Genomic DNA, 20,811 nt, shown 5'->3' on the forward strand with positions numbered 1-20,811 from the left:
TTCCATTCCTCTGGGTCTTCATTCAACAACTACTTAAAGCCCTTTTCTCTTCCCATTTCTTTCTACTCACTGGAATCTGTTAGGGTTGCATTCAGCATCATGTAACTGAGACCTGGATGCACATGCTTAAAAAAATGAAGGTTTTATTTTTCTCATGTAACCAGAACTCCAGAGGTAGGCAGTTCAGGGCTGGTCTCATTGCTTGAGGAAGTATCAGGGACCCAGGCTTCTTTTAGCTTCCTGCCCTGCAATCTTCAGCAAAATGGCTGCTTCACCGCCAGGCTTTGAATTTCTGCTGTCAGCAAGAAGGAGAAGAATGAATGGCAAACGGCAAGAGCTGCATGACAGCTGAGTCTGTCTTTTTTTTTAAATCAGGAAAACAATAGTTTTTTTTGAAACTCCACCCAATAAAGTTCTATTCACATCTCATTGGCAGAATTAGGTCAATCGGCCACCTTTAGCAGAAAGGGAGTCTGGGTACTATAAAGATTACAGCCAAGAAAACCCCATGGGGCAGTACTACTCTATCACATAGGGTCACTATGAGTCCAAACCAACTTGATAGCATCTAACAACAACAACATACACAGAAGGGTATATACCCTTTGCGGTCATTTTTGTTTTTAAAGTGGGCACATTGGAGGAGAAGGGGAAGAATGATGGCTAGGCAACTAGGTAGTATGTGCTGTATTTCTCTCCAACAAAATGTTCCCTGACACCCCCTCTAACACATGCACACAAGTAACCCCTCTCTTTCCTCCCCTCTATTTCCACTGCTATTCTCTTTTTTCTTTCATGAGTCAAACTGGATCTTTTCTATTCCCAGCTTGTCAGGTTCTCTTCTAGCAACTGGGAAACACCTACTTGGTTGCCAGGCACTGTCCCAAGCCCCTTCTATATGTTATCTCGTTTAACTCTCATGACAGCCTATGAAGCACGTGTTATATTATCATCCCCACTTAGAAATGTGGAAAGGGGGGCTTGGAGAGGTGAATTAACCTATCAGGGTCACAGAGTTAGTACAAAGTAGTGCTGTCATTTGAACCCAGGTGTTTTAGGTAGTCCCATAGAAACAGACTCTGAGGCGGAGATTTGCATACAGGAAGTTCATTGTGGAGTGCCCTTGGGCTTAACACCTGCTGAGGAACAAGAAAGCGGAATTGGCCAAAGGAAGAAGTTAAACTAAGACATAGTTGCAACAACGACTTTAGCCATTCCCACAAGGAGCTTTGGAGCTGAGAAGGCCCTTCAGAGTAGTCCCACCTTGAGGCAAGGGGGCCAGGCCTTTATACCCCTGTGTCACCCCGTCATTGGAAGTGGGCTGTCATGAGGAGGGGGTATGACCTTGGGTGATGTGGCTCTCCTCACCTGACAGCAATTCCTGGGAGAGTCTCAGAGAGCTATCAGCTACTAACACCCACAACATTAGGGGTGGTGTGGGTGTGAGGGATTCCAACCTGAAGAGATACACCAAGGCACCTACTATTGCCCAACCCTTGCATTGCTCAGATCCACTTTCTTCATATAATAAGTTCTGGGAAGAGTTCCTGCAATATTCAGGTTGGTCTCTTTTCCTGGGGAAACTGAAAAGAATATGGTTAGTAGGATGAACTATAGCTCTGGTTTCAAGACCACAACTGATAATCATCATCTCCCTTCTCTATCCATTCTAGAGTCACCTGACACTAAAATAGTATCTCTGCTGGCCTCAGCGGCTTTCATGGTAGGATGACCCAAACACACATCCCTGAGAGAGTCTGAGGCTCTGGTCATTATGCCCTTCTCAGATTGTGGCTGCTGTATTTGTCCAGTTACTACCAAAATTGGACAAGGGAGAACCAAAAGATGCTCCAGTGGGTCACTAAATGTATTCTTCTCCGCCCCCATTGTGTAACAGTAGTGCTACCTCCTCCTGATGATCAGGGCCAATTATCCTTGCTGGGATGGTGACTCCTGTGAGCAGCCCAAAGTGACTAGGGGGCAGCCATAGCTTAAAGTTTAATGGGACTCTTGCTGGGTCCCCTGGTGAAAGTGTTCCTCCTTTGGGGACCAGGATCTCTAAACCTGCAGAGTGCAGAGTTGTGCGGGCAGGAACACAAATTCCCCAGGTGGATCACTGAGAATGATGTTAAGCAGGAACACTCGTACTTCTACCCCTCAGCTCCTGTATCCACGTATCCTACCTACTGGGGACACAGCACCACAAAATGGTCGTTGATTAGGGTATATACTTTGTCCTGGAGAATGGTTCCTCCTCCTCTCAGGGTATCAACTCCAAGCAGGGCCTCAGTTGTGCCTTCTAAAGGCCATTCCATCACCCTATTGGGCTAGCAGTTTCTGGCTAGTGTGGTTATAAGACCAATAGATCCCATGGTCACATGCCCAGTGCTGTATCTCTTTTGCTGTAAGATAGTTTCTTTGGTTCAATGTAATGTTACATAGGATCCCGCGTCAGTGTATCAAACACTCCGTAAACTTGCAGAGTGCTGGCTAACCTCCCCTCCCAAAACAAAAAACTCTGTAGGCAGGAAAAGCAAACCCATACCCAGAATGTGTGTCTATTCCAGTTGAGATGAATCACTATTCCTTCCAGGGTGAAGGAAGTGAACTTGCCATCAACTGGCTGGTTGGTTTCTTTGAGGGATGGTGCTTTATCAGGGACTCAATTTTGGTCTCTGTTGCTGGCAGGTTGAGCATTTGGCAGCATCAGTAGCTAGATCAGCCTTGATGAGTAAAAGCCCAGGCTGTTGGGTCTGTACATAGTCTCCATCTCTGCCACCTGGCTACTCTGTATATGCACTCAAACCTCTGCCATTCCCCCAGGTGATGCAATTTTTTAAAAAGTTTAGTATCTTGGTTGGAAGTAGGGGAGAAGTTTCAGAAGGTTCCACTTGGCCTTCCCCACTATGATAGCTCTTACTCCACAGACCAAGGAACTATTGTGGTGGTTCTGCCAGTTACCCAGTATGTCTATTCTTCTTCTTTTTTTAATGTGTCAGCATATAATTTTATTATTTTAATTCTTATATCAATAGTGTTATTTTTAAAATTTTATTTATTTTGATGTTGTTGAGAATATACACAGTAAAATATACACCAGTTCAACAATTTCTACATGTAGAATTCAGTAACATTGATTACGTTCTGTGCAACCATTCTTATTCTCCATTTCTGAGTTGTTCTTCCTCCGTTAACATAAACTCACTGCCCCTTAAGGTTCCTACCTAATCTTTTGAGTTCCTGTTGTCAATTTGATCCCATATAGATAGTTATTAAAAGAGCATAATGATTAACGCAGATATTTTTTACTAGTTAAGCTAAACTATTGTTTCATTTTAAGAAGATTTCAAGGGATATTTCTGGTTTAAGTTTTAAAGATTATCTCAGGGCAATAGTTTCAGGGGTTCATCCACTCTCCATGGTTCCAGAAAGTCTGGAGGCCAAGAGAATTTGAAATTTTCTTCTGTATTTTCCCCCCTTTGATCAGGATTCCTCTATAGACTCCTTGATCAAAATGTTTAGTAATGGTAGCTGGGCACCATCCAGTTCTTCTGGTCTCATTGCAAAGGTGGCAATTGTTTGTGGAGGCAATTAGCCATACATACGTTCCATATCCTCTTCCTGTTCCTAACTCTCCTTCTCCTGTTGCTCCAGGGAAATGGAGACCAATTGTTGTGCCTTGGATGGCCTCTTGCAAGCTTTTAAGACCCCAGGCACTACACAACAAACTAGGAGGCAGAACAGAAACACTAAACAGGTTATTAGACTAATTAACTGGAATGTCCCATGAAACCATGACCCTAAACCTCCAAACCAAGAAACAAAATCCCACGAGGTGTTTGGTTGTACATAAGCAGCCTCAGCAGCTACTCTTTTTTGTTTTTGTTTTGGTCATTATTGTAAGTACGTCTATCACACAACTTTTGTCAATTTAACTTTTTATAAATATGCAACTTATTGATCATACTTACAATAATTGCTGTGCAACCCTACCCTTAATCAATGTGATTTTTCCATTACTGTAAACCAAAACTCAGTGCTCCATAAGAACTAACTCCTTTCCCCCTCCTTCCCACCCTTAGTAACCACTAATAAACTTTGGTCTCTATACATTTGGCTTTTCTTGCCTTTTTACATAAGTGAGGTCATACAATATTTGTCCTTTTGTGATTATTTCACTCAGCATAATGTCTTCAAGCTCCATTCACGTTACAGCATGTATCAAGATTTCATTTCTCCTCCTGGCTTAGTAGTATTCCATTGTATGTATGTACCACATTTTGTTTATCCATTCATCTGTTGATGGGCATTTAGATTGTTTCCACCTTTTGGCTATTGTGAATAGTGCTGCAATGGACATTGGTGTACAAGTCTCTGTTGGCAAGTATTTCTATTCTAATTATACATTCAGGAAGGACCAGGGGGCTCATTATTGTATACACATGCTGGGAGGCCAGTCTTCATCATTCAATGGGTTCTGAGTCTGAAATTTGGCTCGAGTCCAGAAACTGAACAAGAGATTGACTTTTTAATAGGTAGCTTCTGACTTTTTAATAGGTAGCTTCCCTCAGCCTCCCCATCATTCCATCCTGGATTTTTTAAAACTGGACAGATTGAACCCTTGTTGGCTGCCTATCTTTCTTCTGGGTACAAAGTGTTCTATCTATTAACTATCTCATTAGCTCTCTGTGGGTCTGGACCCCTTGATTGCCACTCTAATCTTGCCACTCATAACAATGCCGCTTAAATTGCTTCTGATGGTTAAGTTTGGCCACCTGGTCTTGATTTCATCAAGATCCTATCAGGCCCATTGCTCTCAGTGAGCCTACTTCTGGAATAGCATCTCCCACCATCAGCCTTGGCCTACAGAGATCACCATTGAGCTTCTCAGTAATGCTCATGCCCCTCTCACTAGCACGTTTCTTATTGCTTCTGATGAACAGCAGAAGATAGTCAGCTGGTGGGATATAAATGGTAGATACACTCTAGTATGCCCATGTCTCTAAGTCTTTTGCTCCCTTCTTTCATTGTCTGTCACAATGGCTCCGACATTTCTGCTTTACCTAGTGTGGGCCATCACTTTCTCCAAGCTTTCTAGAGTTATCCTAGTAACTTGTTAGCACTATCTCCTGGCGTCCTTGCCAGAATGTACATACTGTATTACAAGAACATGCTCATATCAATAAACTCTCCTTTATCTAACATTAAGGAGTCTTGGTGGTGCAGTGGTTAAAGCTGTCAGCTGCTAACTGAAAAAGGTCGGCAGTTCGAACCCACCAGCCACTCAGCAGAAGAAAGATGTGGCAGTCTGCTTCTGTAAACATTTACAGCCTTGGGATCCCTATAAGTTCTTTATGAGCCAGAATCGACTTTAAGGCAATGGGTTTGGTTTTGGTTTTTTGGTATCTAGCTTTATGCTGTCCTATTTCTCCCTCCTGCCCCAATTCAGCATCTTCGGGACGCAATCCCATACATATTCTCCTGGCTCCTGCAAGTATATATATGTTATGAAGCTCCTTCAGGATATAGTGCCTTTCCTCTTTTAGTAGGTCCAACATTTCCCCAGTGGGGTTATGTTATGACTTGACTTTAGTTATTGGACTGGTAGACAGGAGGAAAGGTGCAGGTAGATTCTGAGTAGGGTATATGTTGACTTGCAGGGTAAATACTTCTGCATCATCTTCAAACATGAGGGGCAATACACCAGTCTCTAACAGGAGCATTCAGAGGGATATGGTTTTTTTTTTTTTTTTTTTTTAAATTGTACTTTAGATGAAGTTTTACAGAATAAACTAGCTTCTCATAGAACAGTTAGTCCACATATTGTTTTATGATATTGGTTAACAACTCCTTGACATGTCAGCACTCTCCCTTCTCGACCTTGGGTTCCCTATTACCAGCTTTCCTGTCCCCTCCTGCCTTCTAGTCCTTGCTCCTGGGCTGTTGTGCCCCTTTAGTCTCATTTTGTTTTATGGGCCTGTCTAATCTTGGCTGATGGGTGGACCCCAGGAGTAACTTCATTACTGAGCTAAAAAGGTGTTTGGGGGCCATACTCTCGGGGTTTCTGTAGTCTCTGTCAAGGCAGTAAGTCTGGTCTTTTTTTGTGGGTTAGAATTTTGTTCTACATTTTTCTCCAGCTCTGTTCAGGACCCTCTATTATGATCCCTGTCAGAGCAGTCAGTGGTGGTAGCTGGGCACTATCTAGTCGTATTGGACTCAGTCTGTTGGGGCCGTGGTAGTTGTAGCCCATTAGTCTTTTGGATTAATCTTTCCCTTGTGTCTTTAGTTTTCTTCATTCTCCCTTGCTCCCGAAGGGGTGAGACCAGTGGAATATCTTAGACAGCTGCTCACAAGCTTTTAAGACCCCAGACGCTTCTTACCAAAGTCGAATGTAGAAGATTTTCTTTATAAACTATATTATACCAATCAAGCTAGAAGTTCGGATATGAGGCTTTAAGGTTTTCAAGCACACCAACCCAAATGCCCCAACCAAAATGTCAGGCTCTCGCTACTTCCTGACTATGGTCCTGACTTTGGAATAGCAGGCTTGCCAGGGCTGAGCAGTTCAACCTTTTTGAGTTCTATTACTCTTATAATTAAGTCCTGGGCCTGATACTCAGCTTTTTCTGTCCCTCCTTCCCTTTATATGCTGCTAAGGAGACACTATTTAACCTTTAATAAGGTGATTAATTACTCCCAACCTTTCATTGTCTTTCTCCAAAGCATAGATTTACTCCAACAAAATCTCTCCAATTCCATAGTTTTTAGAATTACTATTTCCCCCATATTTTTAAAAGGCCTGGTAGATTGACCTTCCATTGGTGCGTTCTTCCATTGGTATTCGATCTCACTCGCCCCATGTGATCACCACTGGTTCAAGTTTTAACAGTCGCACTGCTACAGCATGCCAGAGCTATCAGGGCTTCACCTGGGGTCCTTGTTGACAGCAGGCTGGTGGGTGATTCAGCAGCACTGGATCAGATCACGCTCATGGGACTAATTGGTTTAGTTTAGATTCTCTAGAAAACAAACCCTAAGATGGAGATTTGCAAAAAGGAAATTTATTAGGGAATGCCCTTGTGATCAATACTTTGAGAGTGAAAGGAGTAAGACTGAGCAGAAGAAGTTGAACTAAACACAGTCACAGCAAAGTCCTCAGCTAATCCCTTAGGAAACTCTGGAGTGGAGGTAGCCCTTCAAATGGACTCACCTTGAGGCCTGCATCTACCAGTTATTGATGCAGGCTTCCCTTGCTAGTGGCGTGGCCTGGTGTGAGGTAGCTCTCTTGAGCTGAGGGTAATGCCTGGAAAAGGACTCAGCTGAGAGCTGTTGGCCACTAACTCTCTCAGTAGCTGGGGAAATGAGTGTCTTAGGCCTGAAGGGGACCAGGTCTGACTCAAAGCCCCATGTTCTTCTGGACGCTGGCACGGTTGGTTGTGCCAGTGGAGGTAGTGGGTGGGAGTGGGTAGAATGGAGAGAATGCTGTTGGAACAAGACTCTTGAAGAAAAAATTGGCAGAGATTATTGCCTGGTTAGAAAAACAAAACAAAACAAAACAGAAAATGAATAGGAGAGATGCATTTAAAACACCGGTAGTTCCCCTGAACACTCTCATATTGGATGGGCAGAATGGAGTAAGCTGGGGTACAAATTTAATTCTATTCTACTCTGAAGCCCATGCCTTTCCACTAGACCAGTTAGTCAAACTGGTACTCCATGAGCTAAATGCAAACAGCAGAGTAATTATGTTTGGCTGCACGGTGTTTTAAAAAATATAAACTGGCTGCCACTATGTAAACATTGGAAGACTTTATATAAGTTCAGGATCTCCAGCTTCTCTTAAATAACCAGAAGATCTAGCAGCACTGGGCCTACATTCTTACATGGCAATAATTGATTGGAGCTGAGTGACAGCCACCCCTTTAAATGGGGTATGTGCTCCTCAGTCCACCACAGTCTCTAGGCATTGCCTTATTTGGTATATTAGTTTAAAATTTCTGCTGTACTGTGTGCTGCCTGACATGGTACATGGCACATACTAGGCATTTGGGCATTTAATATTGGTTTAGTGGAACTGAATAAATTTAACTGGAGAGGAAGTTGAGGTGAATTCTAGACCTCTGAGTGTAACGAGAGGCTTGGCACTCATGAGAGGCAACAGGACAGGACATGCAGATTAGTGGATTAGTGATGAACTAGGGGCCCTGTAGCAGAATATCGACAGGGAACAGCCAGAAACTCAAGACAGATTCAGAAGAGGACGCGGAACCAGGGATATCATAGCTTATATCAGATGGATCCTGGCTGAAAGCAGAGAATACCAGGAAGATGTTTACTTGTGTTTTATTGACTACGCAAAGACATTCGACTGTGTGGATCATAACAAATTATGGATTACATTGCAAAGACTGGGAATTCCACAACACTTAATTGCGCTCATGAGGAACCTATACATAGATCAAGAGGCAGTCATTTGAGCAGAACAAGGGGATACTGCATGGTTTTAAGTCAGGAAAGGTGTATGTCAGGGTTGTGTCCTTTCGCTATACTTATTCTATCTGTATGCTGAGAAAATAATCTGGGAAGCTGGACTATATGAAGAAGAACGTGGCATCAGGATTAGAGAAAGACTCATTAACAACCTGTGTTATGCAGATGATACAACCTTGCCTGCTGAAAGTGAAGAGGACTTGAAGTACTTACTGATGAAGATCAAAGACCACAGCCTTCAGTATGGATTACATCTCAACATAAAGAAAACAAAAATCTTCACAACTGGACCAATAAGCGACATCACGATAAACAGAGAAAGACTGAAGTTGCCAAGGATTTCATTTTGCTTGGATCTACAATCAACACCCATGGATGCAGCAGTCAAAAAATCAAAAGATGCATTGCATTGGGCAAATCTGCTGCAAGAGACCTCTTTAAAGTGTTGAAAAGCAAAGATGTCACCTTGAAGACTAAGGTGCAGCTGACCCAAGCCATGATGTTTTCACTCACCTCATATGCATGTGAAACCTGGACGATGAATAAGAGAGACTGAAGAATTGACGCTTTTGAATTGTGGTGTTGGCGAAGAATGTTGAATATACCATGCACTGCCAAAAGAATGAACAAATCTGTCTTGGACGAAGTACAGCCAGAATGCTCCTTAAAAGCAAGGATGGTGAGACTATGTCTCACATACTTTGGACATGTTATCAGGAGGGAATCAGTCCCTGGAAAAGGATGTCATGCTTGGTAGAGGGTCAGCAAAAAAGTGGAAGACCCTTGATGAGATGTATTGACACAGTGGCTGCAACAATGGGCTCAAGCATAACAATGATTGTGAGGATGGCACAGGACTGGGCAGTGTTTCATTCTGTTGTACATAGGGTTGCTATGAGTTGGAACCAACTCGGTGGCACCTAACCACAACGACAGGAGCCCTGATGGTGCAGTGGTTAAAGTGCTCGGCTGCTAATGGAAAGGTCGGTAGTCCTTGGAGAAAGATGTGGTGGCCTGCCTCCATAAAGATTACGGCCTTGGAAACCCTACAGGGCAGTTCTATCCTGTCCTGTAGGGTTGCTATGAGTTGGAATCGACTCCATGGCAGCAGGTTTAGTAATGTACTGTACTGGCTGGAGCCTGAGTAAAGGAAGAAGAACAGAGGGCCAAGGCCTGAAGTTTGGGTATCTTACCCCAGAGTTAGAGAGGAATGGGGAATCAGAGAAGAAACCAGAGGAACCTCAGCAACGGAATGCCACTGGAGGCAAGGGAGCTGAGGGTATGGGTAGTGTGTCCAGTGTTGCAAAAAGATGAGGGGAATAGATAGAGAAGTCCATGGCAACAAGAAAGTAATTAGGGACTTTCAGAGGAAATATGAGAAAAGGAAAAGAAGATTATGGGTCTGGACATTTAACAGTGAAGTGGAGGATGCTTTGGGGATGGGAGGGGCATGAATGAAAGCTTTTTTACAGGTGCTAGTTAGCGAAGACATCTGTGAACATTTGTTTAATATTCATTCTTTTCTTCTGCACTGTCATAATCATTTTTGACATCATCTAAAAGAAATTAGTCATTATCCATGTTGCATCCTTAAAGAATGGACCAAAGAACTGTCCAGACTCAGTCTTTTGATCCAGTGGAATGAAACATTAATTAATTTAATATATATTTTGGACAATCACCAACCAGCAAACATTGGAAACTCTTCTCACAGATATATCTCTCTGTACATGGGCTATTGGCTTTGTGGATTTTCTTGTTAAAATTTAAATTCTGGTTATACTTCACCTTGTCACTCAGGCTTCTTCTGTGTTGCCATTAGGGTGTGCTCAGGATTAGTAAATTCATTTTTAACGCCAGTGGCATAGTGGTTAAGCGGCTATGGCTGCTAACCAAAACGTCAGCAGTTCGAATCCACCAGGTGCTCCTTGGAAATCCTATGGGGCAGTTCTACTCTGTCTGATAGGGTCACTACGAGTCAGAATTGACTGGACAATGGGTTTGGTTTTTTTTTTTCCCAAGTAAAATGTATTGAGGAAGATAAAAATAACTCATTCCAACGCCCAATGTCAGATACAAGGGGATCATCCATTGTTTTGGATGTAATCCTCTTCCTAGAAAATTGTCATAACCAACTAACTCCACATGGAATCCTTTCCAGTTCCGCTACTGGGGCGTAGAGAACGCCTTTGTTTCAGGAGAGCTGTCTCTCAGGTGTAGGAAGCATTCATTGCCTTTGGAGTTAAACCACCTGGGTTTGTATCCTGACTCTGCCACCTACTATCTCTGGCCTCAGGCAAATCACTGAAGTTCCGTGGACTAACCTCATCAATTATATTAGGATAATAAAGATTTGTTGGAAGATTTAAATGAGATGAATTTGTTGAATTAATAATGTATGTGCAGCCATTAAAGACTTGAGGATAAAACTTGAATCTATTATCAACTGTGCAAAAATTTTATTAATTTGGGTGCCTATCAGTTTAGCGGAGAAAGTTTAGCCTGTAGGATTACTGACCAAGTACTTCGACTACCAGTGGGGTCTGGTATTTGGATTTATGCAATTTTTAACAAAAAAATCACTGAATCTCTCTTGACCTTAATTTTCCCTGTTTCACAGTAGTCTATGAGGTTGTGTGCCTTATTCTTTGTGAGAGTTTACAGCTCAGCCCAGCCTCCCCGCTAGAGTAGCCGCAAAAATCTGTGCGTTGGGGGAAATGCTAGTCTCAGGACGCCCTAACTTCCAACCCGGGGAGCAATCCAAACCCGGAGGCCGGCGGGGGAGGGGGAGCCTGATGTGGCGGAATGGATGGGAGCGGATGCCCCGGGGCCAGCTCGGACTCTCGCGGGCTGAGCCCAGCGCCCAAGTCTAATAGAGTCCTGCGGCGTAGAGGGACGCGCGCCTCTGGGCCCTGAGGAGTGAGGTGACGTCACCTCCAGGAGGACTCACTTTTTCATTAATGAAACCGGCCGGGGCGGGCGCATGCGCAGAAGGCCCCCTTCCCTCTCGCTTCCCCCTCCCCTTTCCCAGCCGCGCTCTCAATCTCCAGCTTGCTCGCTCTCCCTCTCCCCGGGCCGTGGAAAGGATCCCACTTCCGGTGGGGTGTCATGGCGGCGTCTCGGACTGTGATGGCTGTGGGGAGACGGCGCTAGTGGGGAGAGCGACCAAGAGGCCCCCTCCCCTCCCCGAGTCCCCCTTTCCCCGTCCCCCCCCCCCAGCCGCCTTGCCAACGCCCCCTTCCCCCCTCCCCCTCCCGGCTTGGCGCAGACCCCCCATCCCCACCCCCGTGGGAACGTTCGGAGCCTGCACTCCTCAGACCCTGTCCTCGTTTCTTCCTTCACCTCAGCCCCCGCTCCCCGCCCTTTTCCCGGCCCTGGGCGCCGGCCGGCCCGTCCCTCCGCCGCCCCCCGGCCGCGGGGTGGACATGGCCGCACACAGGCCGGTGGAATGGGTCCAGGCCGTGGTCAGCCGCTTCGACGAGCAGGTAACGGGCCCGTGGCGGGCGGGAGGTGGGAGCGCAGTCGGGGTGGGGACGGAGTGGGTGAGGGGAGGAAGGAGCAGCCGCCGCCCCCGTGGCTGCCTCAGGCTGTGGAGGAAGGGAAGGGGGCGAGTCGGGGTGGCAAAGGGGGGAGGTGCGGGGAAGGAGGGGATGGCTGGTAGCTCAGGCTCCTCTTCCCTCCTAAATCGGGGAGTGGGGGTGGGGCCTTTTCCCTGTCCACCCATCCGACCTTCCATCCCTTTTATCCACAGCCCTTCCGCTTTCTAATAGGGATGAGTGACCTGGGGGTGCTTTCAGGGGCTCTCCATCGGGATTTAATCAGGCCCCCCCTACTTTTTTTTTTTTTGTTTTAACGGAGGTGAGTAACGATTAGGAGTTCCGTTTTCCCTCCGTGGACCTCTTAACTAGGGGTGAGTGACTGAAGGAACTCTAAGGCCTGTGTTGTGTACCCCCAATAGGAGAACGATAACATCTCGCCCCTCCCCCAGTTTCTTCAGCTTCCTCTCTTGGAGGGGGAAGAGTAGAAGAAAGCAGGGAAAGCACAGGTTTCTTACTGACTTTCTGCTCCATCGCCTCAGCCTGCCCCAAGCGCACACACACTGCTTATCTTTTTATGGCCCACACGGGCGTCCCCCCATGTCCTGGTGAGACAAGACCGGCTTTCACATTGCCATTTGCAGTGGAAACCGTGGTTCTTGTTCCCCCGGGCTTCTGAAATATTTTTCCCCTTTTTCTTTCCTTGGTACTTGCAGTTTCCCCAGTATTTCATTGGTGGTCTGAGAATGTGAATATTGCTTTTTTGAGTGAGAATCTTGGGGAGTAAGAGGAGAAAGGTGAAAGGAAAGTGGGAAACTGCATCTGAGGTGAGAACAGAGAGCAGAGACAGCTGGGATGTGGTCCTGGAGCCGATAATTCAGCTAGTGTTTTGTTTTTTAATTCTCCTCTCTTGGATGACCAAGAACTGTCATTGAGAATATTTGGGATGGGAAAAAAAAGTTTCATAGCTTGAGGAGGTGACTCTTTAATCCCTGAGCTTCACATATTAAATCCTGGGTCCGCTCAGAATGAATGCACACATAGCCTTTTGTCGGTGGGAAGTAGTTTAACTTTGTGTTACTGTAGGTGGTTGGGGATGATTTAAAGGGATGCTTTTTGCAGCTGCAGTTCTACCATGGGCTTCCTGTGATGAGGAAATTGTTTAAGGTTGAGTCAATCTATTTTGTTTACTGGATATAATCATAAAACTGATTTGAGGAGCTGAATGGGGGTGGGGTGGGGACTTCTCTTATTTGACCCATGAACGTTTCCTGTAAGGACTCATGTAGTGTTTATGACCTACCTGCAAGATATTTGGGAATAGGCAGAGGAAGTTGAGAATAGAATTGCAGAGCTGTCAGAGACTTGGAGTTTTTTTGCCCCTCCTGCTTCCGGGCCAAAAGGCATTTAACCAACTCTACTGTGAGGCCTTTGAACCCTGGTTGGTTCTGGTTTGAACGCCTGCTAAGAGTTTGTATTTCTAACAAGGTCCCAGGAAATTATACTAAGAATCACCTGGGGATCTTGTTAAACTGTAGATTATCATTCAGTATATCTGGGGGCAGAAATGCAAATTCTCATCTATCTGATGAAGTAAAATGTTACTGATTATAACAGATTGCATCATTGATAGGGCATTAGATTTAATACATGATAGAAAAGGCTTTCTCTGTGTAATTTTTAAAAGTATTTAAACGGCATCCAGAAGAACCCTAAAGCTGAATCTTGTGGGCAGCATAGTCTGGATGTAGGAATTTAGAGGATTCCTGGCACAATTGTTTTCCTTTTTTTTTTTTTTTTTAGCTTTATTCACTTCTTACCTGTTGATCTCTAGGCTTATCCACCACGTAAGAAAAGATAGTTCTCTAAATTTTAAAAGAGGAATGATTTTGATTAGATGCTCACTAATGTGAGAAAATGTTTCTCTGTCCCCTGTGTTGAAAGACCATAGACTTTATTGTTTGCTTTGTTATGTGTATTGTGGAATCAGACTCGCCACCATCTGTTAAAAATTAAGGAGATAAATTTTTTAAACAGAAGCATTTTTCTGTATTCCTTATGTTGTCATTAAAGGATAGATGTATACGGCAAATTATTACATTTTTCTCTTAACAAGGTTAAAGCTCACAAGTGTAAGCATTTTCAGTGATTAACATAAAACCAAACCAAACCCATTGCTATTGAGTCAATTCCAACTCATGGCGACCCTATAGGACAGAGTAGAGCTGCCCCATAGGGTTTCCAAGGAGCAGCTGGTGGATTCGAACTGCTGACCTTTTGGTTAGCAGCCATAGCTCTTCACCACTGCGCCACCAGGGCTCTGTGATTAACATAAGGTACATTCATTTATTATAGAAGTAGTAAATGTTTGATTCAAATTAGAGTTCATTTTAACATTGGAAATGTGTATTTTTAATGAGAAAACTGAGGCACAGAGAGGTTAAGTGACTTCCCAAGGTCATACAGCAGAATAGCAAGATTCTTACTCTGCTGGAAATCAGGGAGATAATCTGGGAAGTATCCCATAGGATTTGTTTTAGTAATCTGTTAAGTATAGTTAGGAGACAAAAAGCCCTGGAGGGAGAAAAAGCTGTACATTTAGTGAGAGATATTTGTATAAGAATTGCACATATTACAAGTATTTCTGAAATTTTTTAATTTTGGAAACACTGTCCAAACTTTGTTTCACTGGGCCCAGGGAGAGTTGAGCTTCTTTTTATCACAGTTTAAGATGCGTGTATGTAGAAAACACTTCAGTTCCCAGAGAGTATGTGCATAGCTAAAGATAGCAATTTGTTTATGACTGAAATTGATGTTTTGGTTGGACTTCTGATATTTGTAGAGATTAAAGCGGAGATGCATTACTAGCCGCTGCTGATTACGGGTATATGGTACTCTGGTGGATATTGCTCAGCAACTCCGTGCAGTAGACCCATTTAAAAGAAGTAATTGGCAGTGTTGCATCTTGACATTTTGAGTTCAAGTTCTTGTTTCCAAGTGGATAAAATAAACCTGCTGATAGTGCACCTAAACCTATTATTTATGGCCTAAGTTGAATGATTGTTACTGATTTTAAAAGTAATTACGTCCTTGATTAGGGAAATGGCACTTGTAAAAACGGACAGCCAGAAAGCTGAATGCATCAGTTGTATCTTCTGCCTCTCCTTAGCCTGCCTTTATGGTGTTGAATAGTAAGTTTCTAAATTAAAATTGGCAAACTTCAGGAGTGCTGCTTTAAATTGTGGCTCATTAACTGGGTTCTTAACAAATTGGAGAGAACCTTTCTTGTTTTAGTTGGAAGAATATCTGGGCATACCACACCTGTTCACATGACCCACCTAGCTCTGTGTCCCACCAGTCCTGCAGGGCTTTATTTCTAAAAGGGAGTAAAGGAAAAATGTGGTTATTTGAAGTTTGTGTGTATGTGTGTGTGTTGAAGAAATTGAAAAAAAAAAAAAGCATCCAAAAATGATTTGTTGTGCATTTTTATTAAAGCACTTATATTTTCCATATCGGAACAAGTAAAAAGTCAAAAAGTAACATTTTTAAGAATACGTTATAGAATAAACTGATTTTTGGTTTGTAATAGCATATACCAACTATTAGCCGTTCTTGTCAACTGAATGCTAATATGAATGCCCTTTGAATATGCGGTGTAAAACAGTATAAAATGATTGGTAAGTCTCTTCGAAGTTACAAACCACATGTTAGTTGACCAAGTATATAGATTTGTAAAACTTTGAAGCTGTTCTGGACTAAAAAAATCTCCTAGCCTTGTTCTTAAAGCTTGATCTACCATTTTTATGAAGACTTATAATAACTTGAAAATGAATACTCTTTTTATAGTGAAATAATTTTATGGTGAGTGCGAAATAGTGCTTTTTCTTATGCTGGAACTCATCTTTTTTTCCTCCAGCTGGTCCTCAATCAGCCCCCCGCCCTCCTGGTCTAGCATCTTTAGTGTTTATGTGAGCTTCTTCCTTTTCACTTTCAAGCTTACTAAGATTTCCTTTCTTTGAACATTTACTTAGTTCTGTAGCTTTCTATGGACTAATCCTTCTCTTCCTTCTGTTGCTAGATACCTGTTGCCTTTACTTTTTATCTGCTTATTTCCTCTGTAACTCTGAAAACTGGCTACTGCCTCTGCTTTCCTTCTGGATTGCTACTTTCTTAAAAGTGATTCCTTCTGGCAAAACATAGGGCTCTTTGCTGAATTTAATGCCACTGTAGTGTTCAACTACCCCTTGAAACCAGTTTCCAAGACACAATACTTTTATGTGCATTTATAGGTCCCTATATATTGATGTTCTCACTGATACTTTTGCAGTGGGCAGTGCAGGTGTTATCCATGTTTTATAGATGTACTTTGTCAAATCGTGCTGCCCATCTTTGAACTGGGAGTCCTATTGGGGGCATGGGTTTTATTTTGCTGTTCGCTGCCTTTGTCTTTATGCCAGCCATTGGATCTCTATGGGTCCTAGATTTTCTCATCTGTTGGAAAATAATTGACTAGAGAATCTCTGAGGTTCTCATTCTAGTTTAAATATACGATGATTTTTAATATTTTAACAGCATCTCTCTGTGCTACAACAGTTCATTGGGAGCTGACCCCACTCAGTTTTCCAGATTATTTTTCATTGTGCCTCAGCATGCACATTTCTGTTCTAGGCAGGTCAGTTCAGTCTCTTCTGTATATATCATGCTTGTTCTTGCCTGGGGGTCTTTGTTTATGCTACCCCTGCCTAAATGCTTTCATTCCTCCTTTGTGCTGTTCTGTCTGTCTTTGAAGGTCCAGCTCAAGCTTCTTTTTTTTCCATGAAGTCTTTTTAGATGTCCTTGTCACCTGAGGTTCTACAAAACCACACTGTTTCTCCCCGCAGGGCAATTGGTTGAACACAGCTTAGCATTGTTCTTTTATCTTTATATTCTGAAATAGTGTAAAGTTTCTGAAAAGCAAGAAGCCCCTGTTAGAATTCTTATAGTCACGCCAGTAGCCAGCACAGTTATGTGCACATAGTATGTCACTGATGGAATGATTTTGAAATAACTCCTGGTTGAAGAGTCGACTGGGTAAAAGGAGTGGTAGTTCTTTACTTTGTTTTGAATTTAAAGAACTGAATTTTAATTTAGTGGTTATAATAGCGTAGCTTTTAAAGTTAAGTGATATTTTAACTAGGAATGTGTAAAAAGTGAGTAATAAAGGAGGAACTTGTACATATTTACATTTCCTTCCATAAAGCGAAAGGAGCCCTGGTGGCGCAGTGGTTAAGCGCTTGGCTGCTAGCTGCAAGTTCAGCTGTTTGAACCCACCAGTCGATCTGTGGGATAAAGATGTGGCAGTTGGCCTCCATGAATATTTAGAAACCCTATAGGACAGACAGTTCTGCTCTGTCCTACAGGGTCACCATCAGTCGGGATTGACTTGATGGTAACAGGTTTTGGTTTTCCATAGAGTGAACATGCTTTTTAAATCGGGTTTCATATCTGATTAACTATGTTTGTGATCTTGGCTATGTCACTTAATTTTTGCAAGTGTCTAGTAAGATAATAAATTTGAAGAACTTTGAAAAGTCTAAAATTATTCAAATGTAAGATTTATATATTTTGTTTACGTCTTATTGACTGTTGTATTTTCACTAAATAAAGGAGATTGATTAGTCTCTGGGTATGTACCTTGGCCTACACCTTACTTTAGCATTCATTGACAAATACTTAGGGTACCCGTAGCATCTTTCTCTAACATGTTGTGGGTGTACATATTGATCTGTTATCTTTTTTTATCATCTGATTTGTGGCATACATATAATGTGGCTTTTTAGTTTGGAAAGTGTGACTTGAGCCAACAATATAGTTACATTTGATTTAAAATATTCCAGTTCTTTATACTTCTCTTCTTTGACTTTTGCTCTATAGAAAATTAAATTATTTTCTGAAATCTGCTTTGTTTTGGTGTTTAAAATAGAGAATTTTGTCCTTAAAAGTTTAGTGATATAATACAGTAGCCAGCAAACTTTGTCCTTTAAAAGAGGAGCCCTGGTGGCGCAGTGGTTAAAATGCTCGGCTGCCAACCAAAAGGTCGGCAGTTTGATCCCACCAGCTGCATCATGGAACAAAGATGTGGCACTGTTTCCGTAAAGATTTACAGTCTTACAAACACTACAGGGCAGTTTTGCCCTGTCCTATATGGTCTCTAATGAGTCTGAATCGACTCAGTCAATGGCAGTCGATTTGGTTTTGTTTTTAAATTACTCAGACTGCTATAGGGTATTTTGTTTTAGCCTTCAAATGTGATATTCTGGGCTTCGGTGTAAACTCTATATTGTTGCATTATAATAACATGCTTTTAAGGGTGAGCATTGTATTAATTAAAAACATGTGGTTTGCACATGTGTTCCTTAGGCCCCAGTCTGTTTTTCTTTTAGAGTTTTGTGTATGTCTCTCTGTATGTGTGTATAAGGCAAGGGACTGGAGGTGTAGGAAGGATCATTTTTTTAAACGAAGTTTAAGGAGGAGAATGTTCTATAGAAGAATTAGAAGGGAAGGTTAGTGGTCAGCTTAAACTGTTAAAAGGCTTAGAATCAATATTGAAGTGTAATATGGGCATTTAAAATTTTTTTGTAGAGGATTGACTTGTGTTTATAAAGGCATTGGTTTATTTCATCTGATATCTTTTAGAATACTCTGTTTTCTTGGGGGTGGGGAGGAGAAGATGAGACAAAGTTTATGATATTAAAGAATAGAAAAGTTGTATTACATTGTAGTGACTGTGAGTTAAATTTAAGGTTTCAGCAGCTTGTAAAATTCTGAATTGTAGTACCGTGGTAGAGCCGTCAGTAAACAGAGCACTTTTAGAGGTTGTGCTGAAGAAAAGTTTAATGTTATAGAATATAAATAATAGCTGATGTTGATAGTGCCCTTATTAAAGTCTCTTAAACTGCGTACAGTAGACTGCATAGCTGACCACTTCACATGTTGTATGCCTGTGATACATAGTTATATTCTTTGATTCTCTGAAAGTGGCTTTTGAGCCATTGACTATATCATCAAAAAGCTTCTTGTTGAGGTAAGAAAGCCCCAAACCAATATGGAATTCTATCCTATTATATTGGAGAATTGTAATTATCTTCTAAAACTTCACAAAACTTTATTATAAATGGCACTGTTTACTGGACCAGTAAGTAACATGATAAATGGAGAAAATATTGAAGTTGTCAGTGATTTCATTTTACTTGGATCCACAATCAACGCCTACGGGATTGAAGCAGCAGTCAAGAAATCCAACGTTGTGTTGCATTGGGCAATCTGCTGCAAAAGACCTCTTTAAAGTCTTAAAAAGCAAAGATTTCACTTTGAGGACCAAGATACACCTAACCCAAGCCGTGATATTTTCAATCGCTTCATACGCGTGTGAAAGCTGAACAATGAATAAGGAAAACTGAAGAAGAATTGATGCCTTTGAATTATGGTGTTGACACAGAATATTAAATATACCATGGACTGCCAGGAGAAGGAACAAATTTGTCTTGGAAGAAGTACAGCCAGAATGCTTCTTAGAAGGGAGGGTGGCAAGACTTTGTCTTAGGCCAAGTTATCAGGAGGGACCAGTCCCTGGAGAAGGACATCATGCTTGGTAAAGTAGAGGGTCAGTGGAAAAGAGGAAGACCCTCAATGAGATGAATTGACACAATGGCTGCAACAGTGGGCTCAAACATAGCAACAATTGTGAGGATGGTGCAGGACCAGGCAGTTTTTCGTTCAGTTGTGCATAGGATTGCTATGAGTTGGAACCAGGCACCTAACAACAACAACAGCAGTTAACTTTGCAGTAGCAATAACTTGAGGTACAAACTTCCAGATTGTATATTTTCTTTAAACCACAGTCTTGCACTCTTTTTGTTTGGCTTAGGGTTGCCACTAAAGTCTACAAGCTGTTGCCTGCCCCTGTTCATATTTTATAGCTTTCAGTGTCTTATCCTATTGAATTTCAGAGAACTTACTTAACTTCCCTGATGAAATCCTTCCCCTGCCCCCAAGTAGGGTGGTGTATCTGGTGCAAGAGGCATGGAGTTAATTTAGTAAATAACAGGACTTTCAGAAACTTACTTTTAAAGGACTTGTATTTATTTTTAATCATAGATTTTATACCCAAATAATGATCTTTTGGGTAATTATGGCTCACAACAATCTCAGGTGATTTCTTTTCTGCTTAATTTTTGATAGCTTTTCTTTTGTGTAGTCTTCATAGTGATTTGGGCATGAGAAAACAACTCTTACCACCTCAAATTTGTGAGGGCAGCATACTGTGTGGTAAGAGAAAGAGCTCTTGACTGTGCAACTTACAGTGTAGCCGTGGACAAGTCACTTAACCTCTCTGAACTTCTATTTCCTTGGGGACAATACCTGCCCTGCTCACATCATAAGGAGCCCTGGTGACAGAACAGTTAAAAGTGCTTGGCTGCTAACCGAAAGGTTGGCTGTTTGAACCTGCTCAGTGGCTTTGGGGGAGAAAACCCTATGGCACAGTTCTGCTCTGTTCCATGGGGTTGCTATGAGTTGGCATTGACTTGACAGTACCTAGCAGAAACAGCAACTCACATCATGGGCTTGTTTAGAGTCTTAGGTGTGAATCATTTTCATGAAAGGCAACTGTAACTAGTCATAAAAATGTATTACTATGATTATTCTCATGCACAGTATTTTTTCTATCTATTTTTGCTTTGTATTGATAGTTTGGTGTTATTATTTCTACTGTGCATGAGAATAAGCAAAATCAGAGAGGCAAAGC

At 42.3% G+C, this 20,811-nt stretch overlaps 1 protein-coding gene across 2 annotated transcripts in view; it reads left to right on the plus strand.

Moving 5' to 3' along the window:
* The first annotated feature begins 11,709 nt into the window (after positions 1-11,709).
* NF1 (neurofibromin 1) overlaps positions 11,710-20,811 on the plus strand; it is a 256,616-nt gene continuing 247,514 nt past the window's right edge. The window contains exon 1 of one of the 2 annotated variants that reach the window (XM_004385390.1): positions 11,710-11,975. In XM_004385390.1, the coding sequence (XP_004385447.1) occupies positions 11,916-11,975 (60 nt within the window). In that variant the 5' untranslated portion in view covers positions 11,710-11,915. The remainder of the gene's footprint in view (positions 11,976-20,811) is intronic. The other variant, XM_004385389.2, reaches the window with a different exon arrangement.

This window comes from Trichechus manatus, unplaced genomic scaffold (assembly GCF_000243295.1).
Source record: "Trichechus manatus latirostris isolate Lorelei unplaced genomic scaffold, TriManLat1.0 scaffold00138, whole genome shotgun sequence".
NCBI lineage: Eukaryota > Metazoa > Chordata > Mammalia > Sirenia > Trichechidae > Trichechus > Trichechus manatus.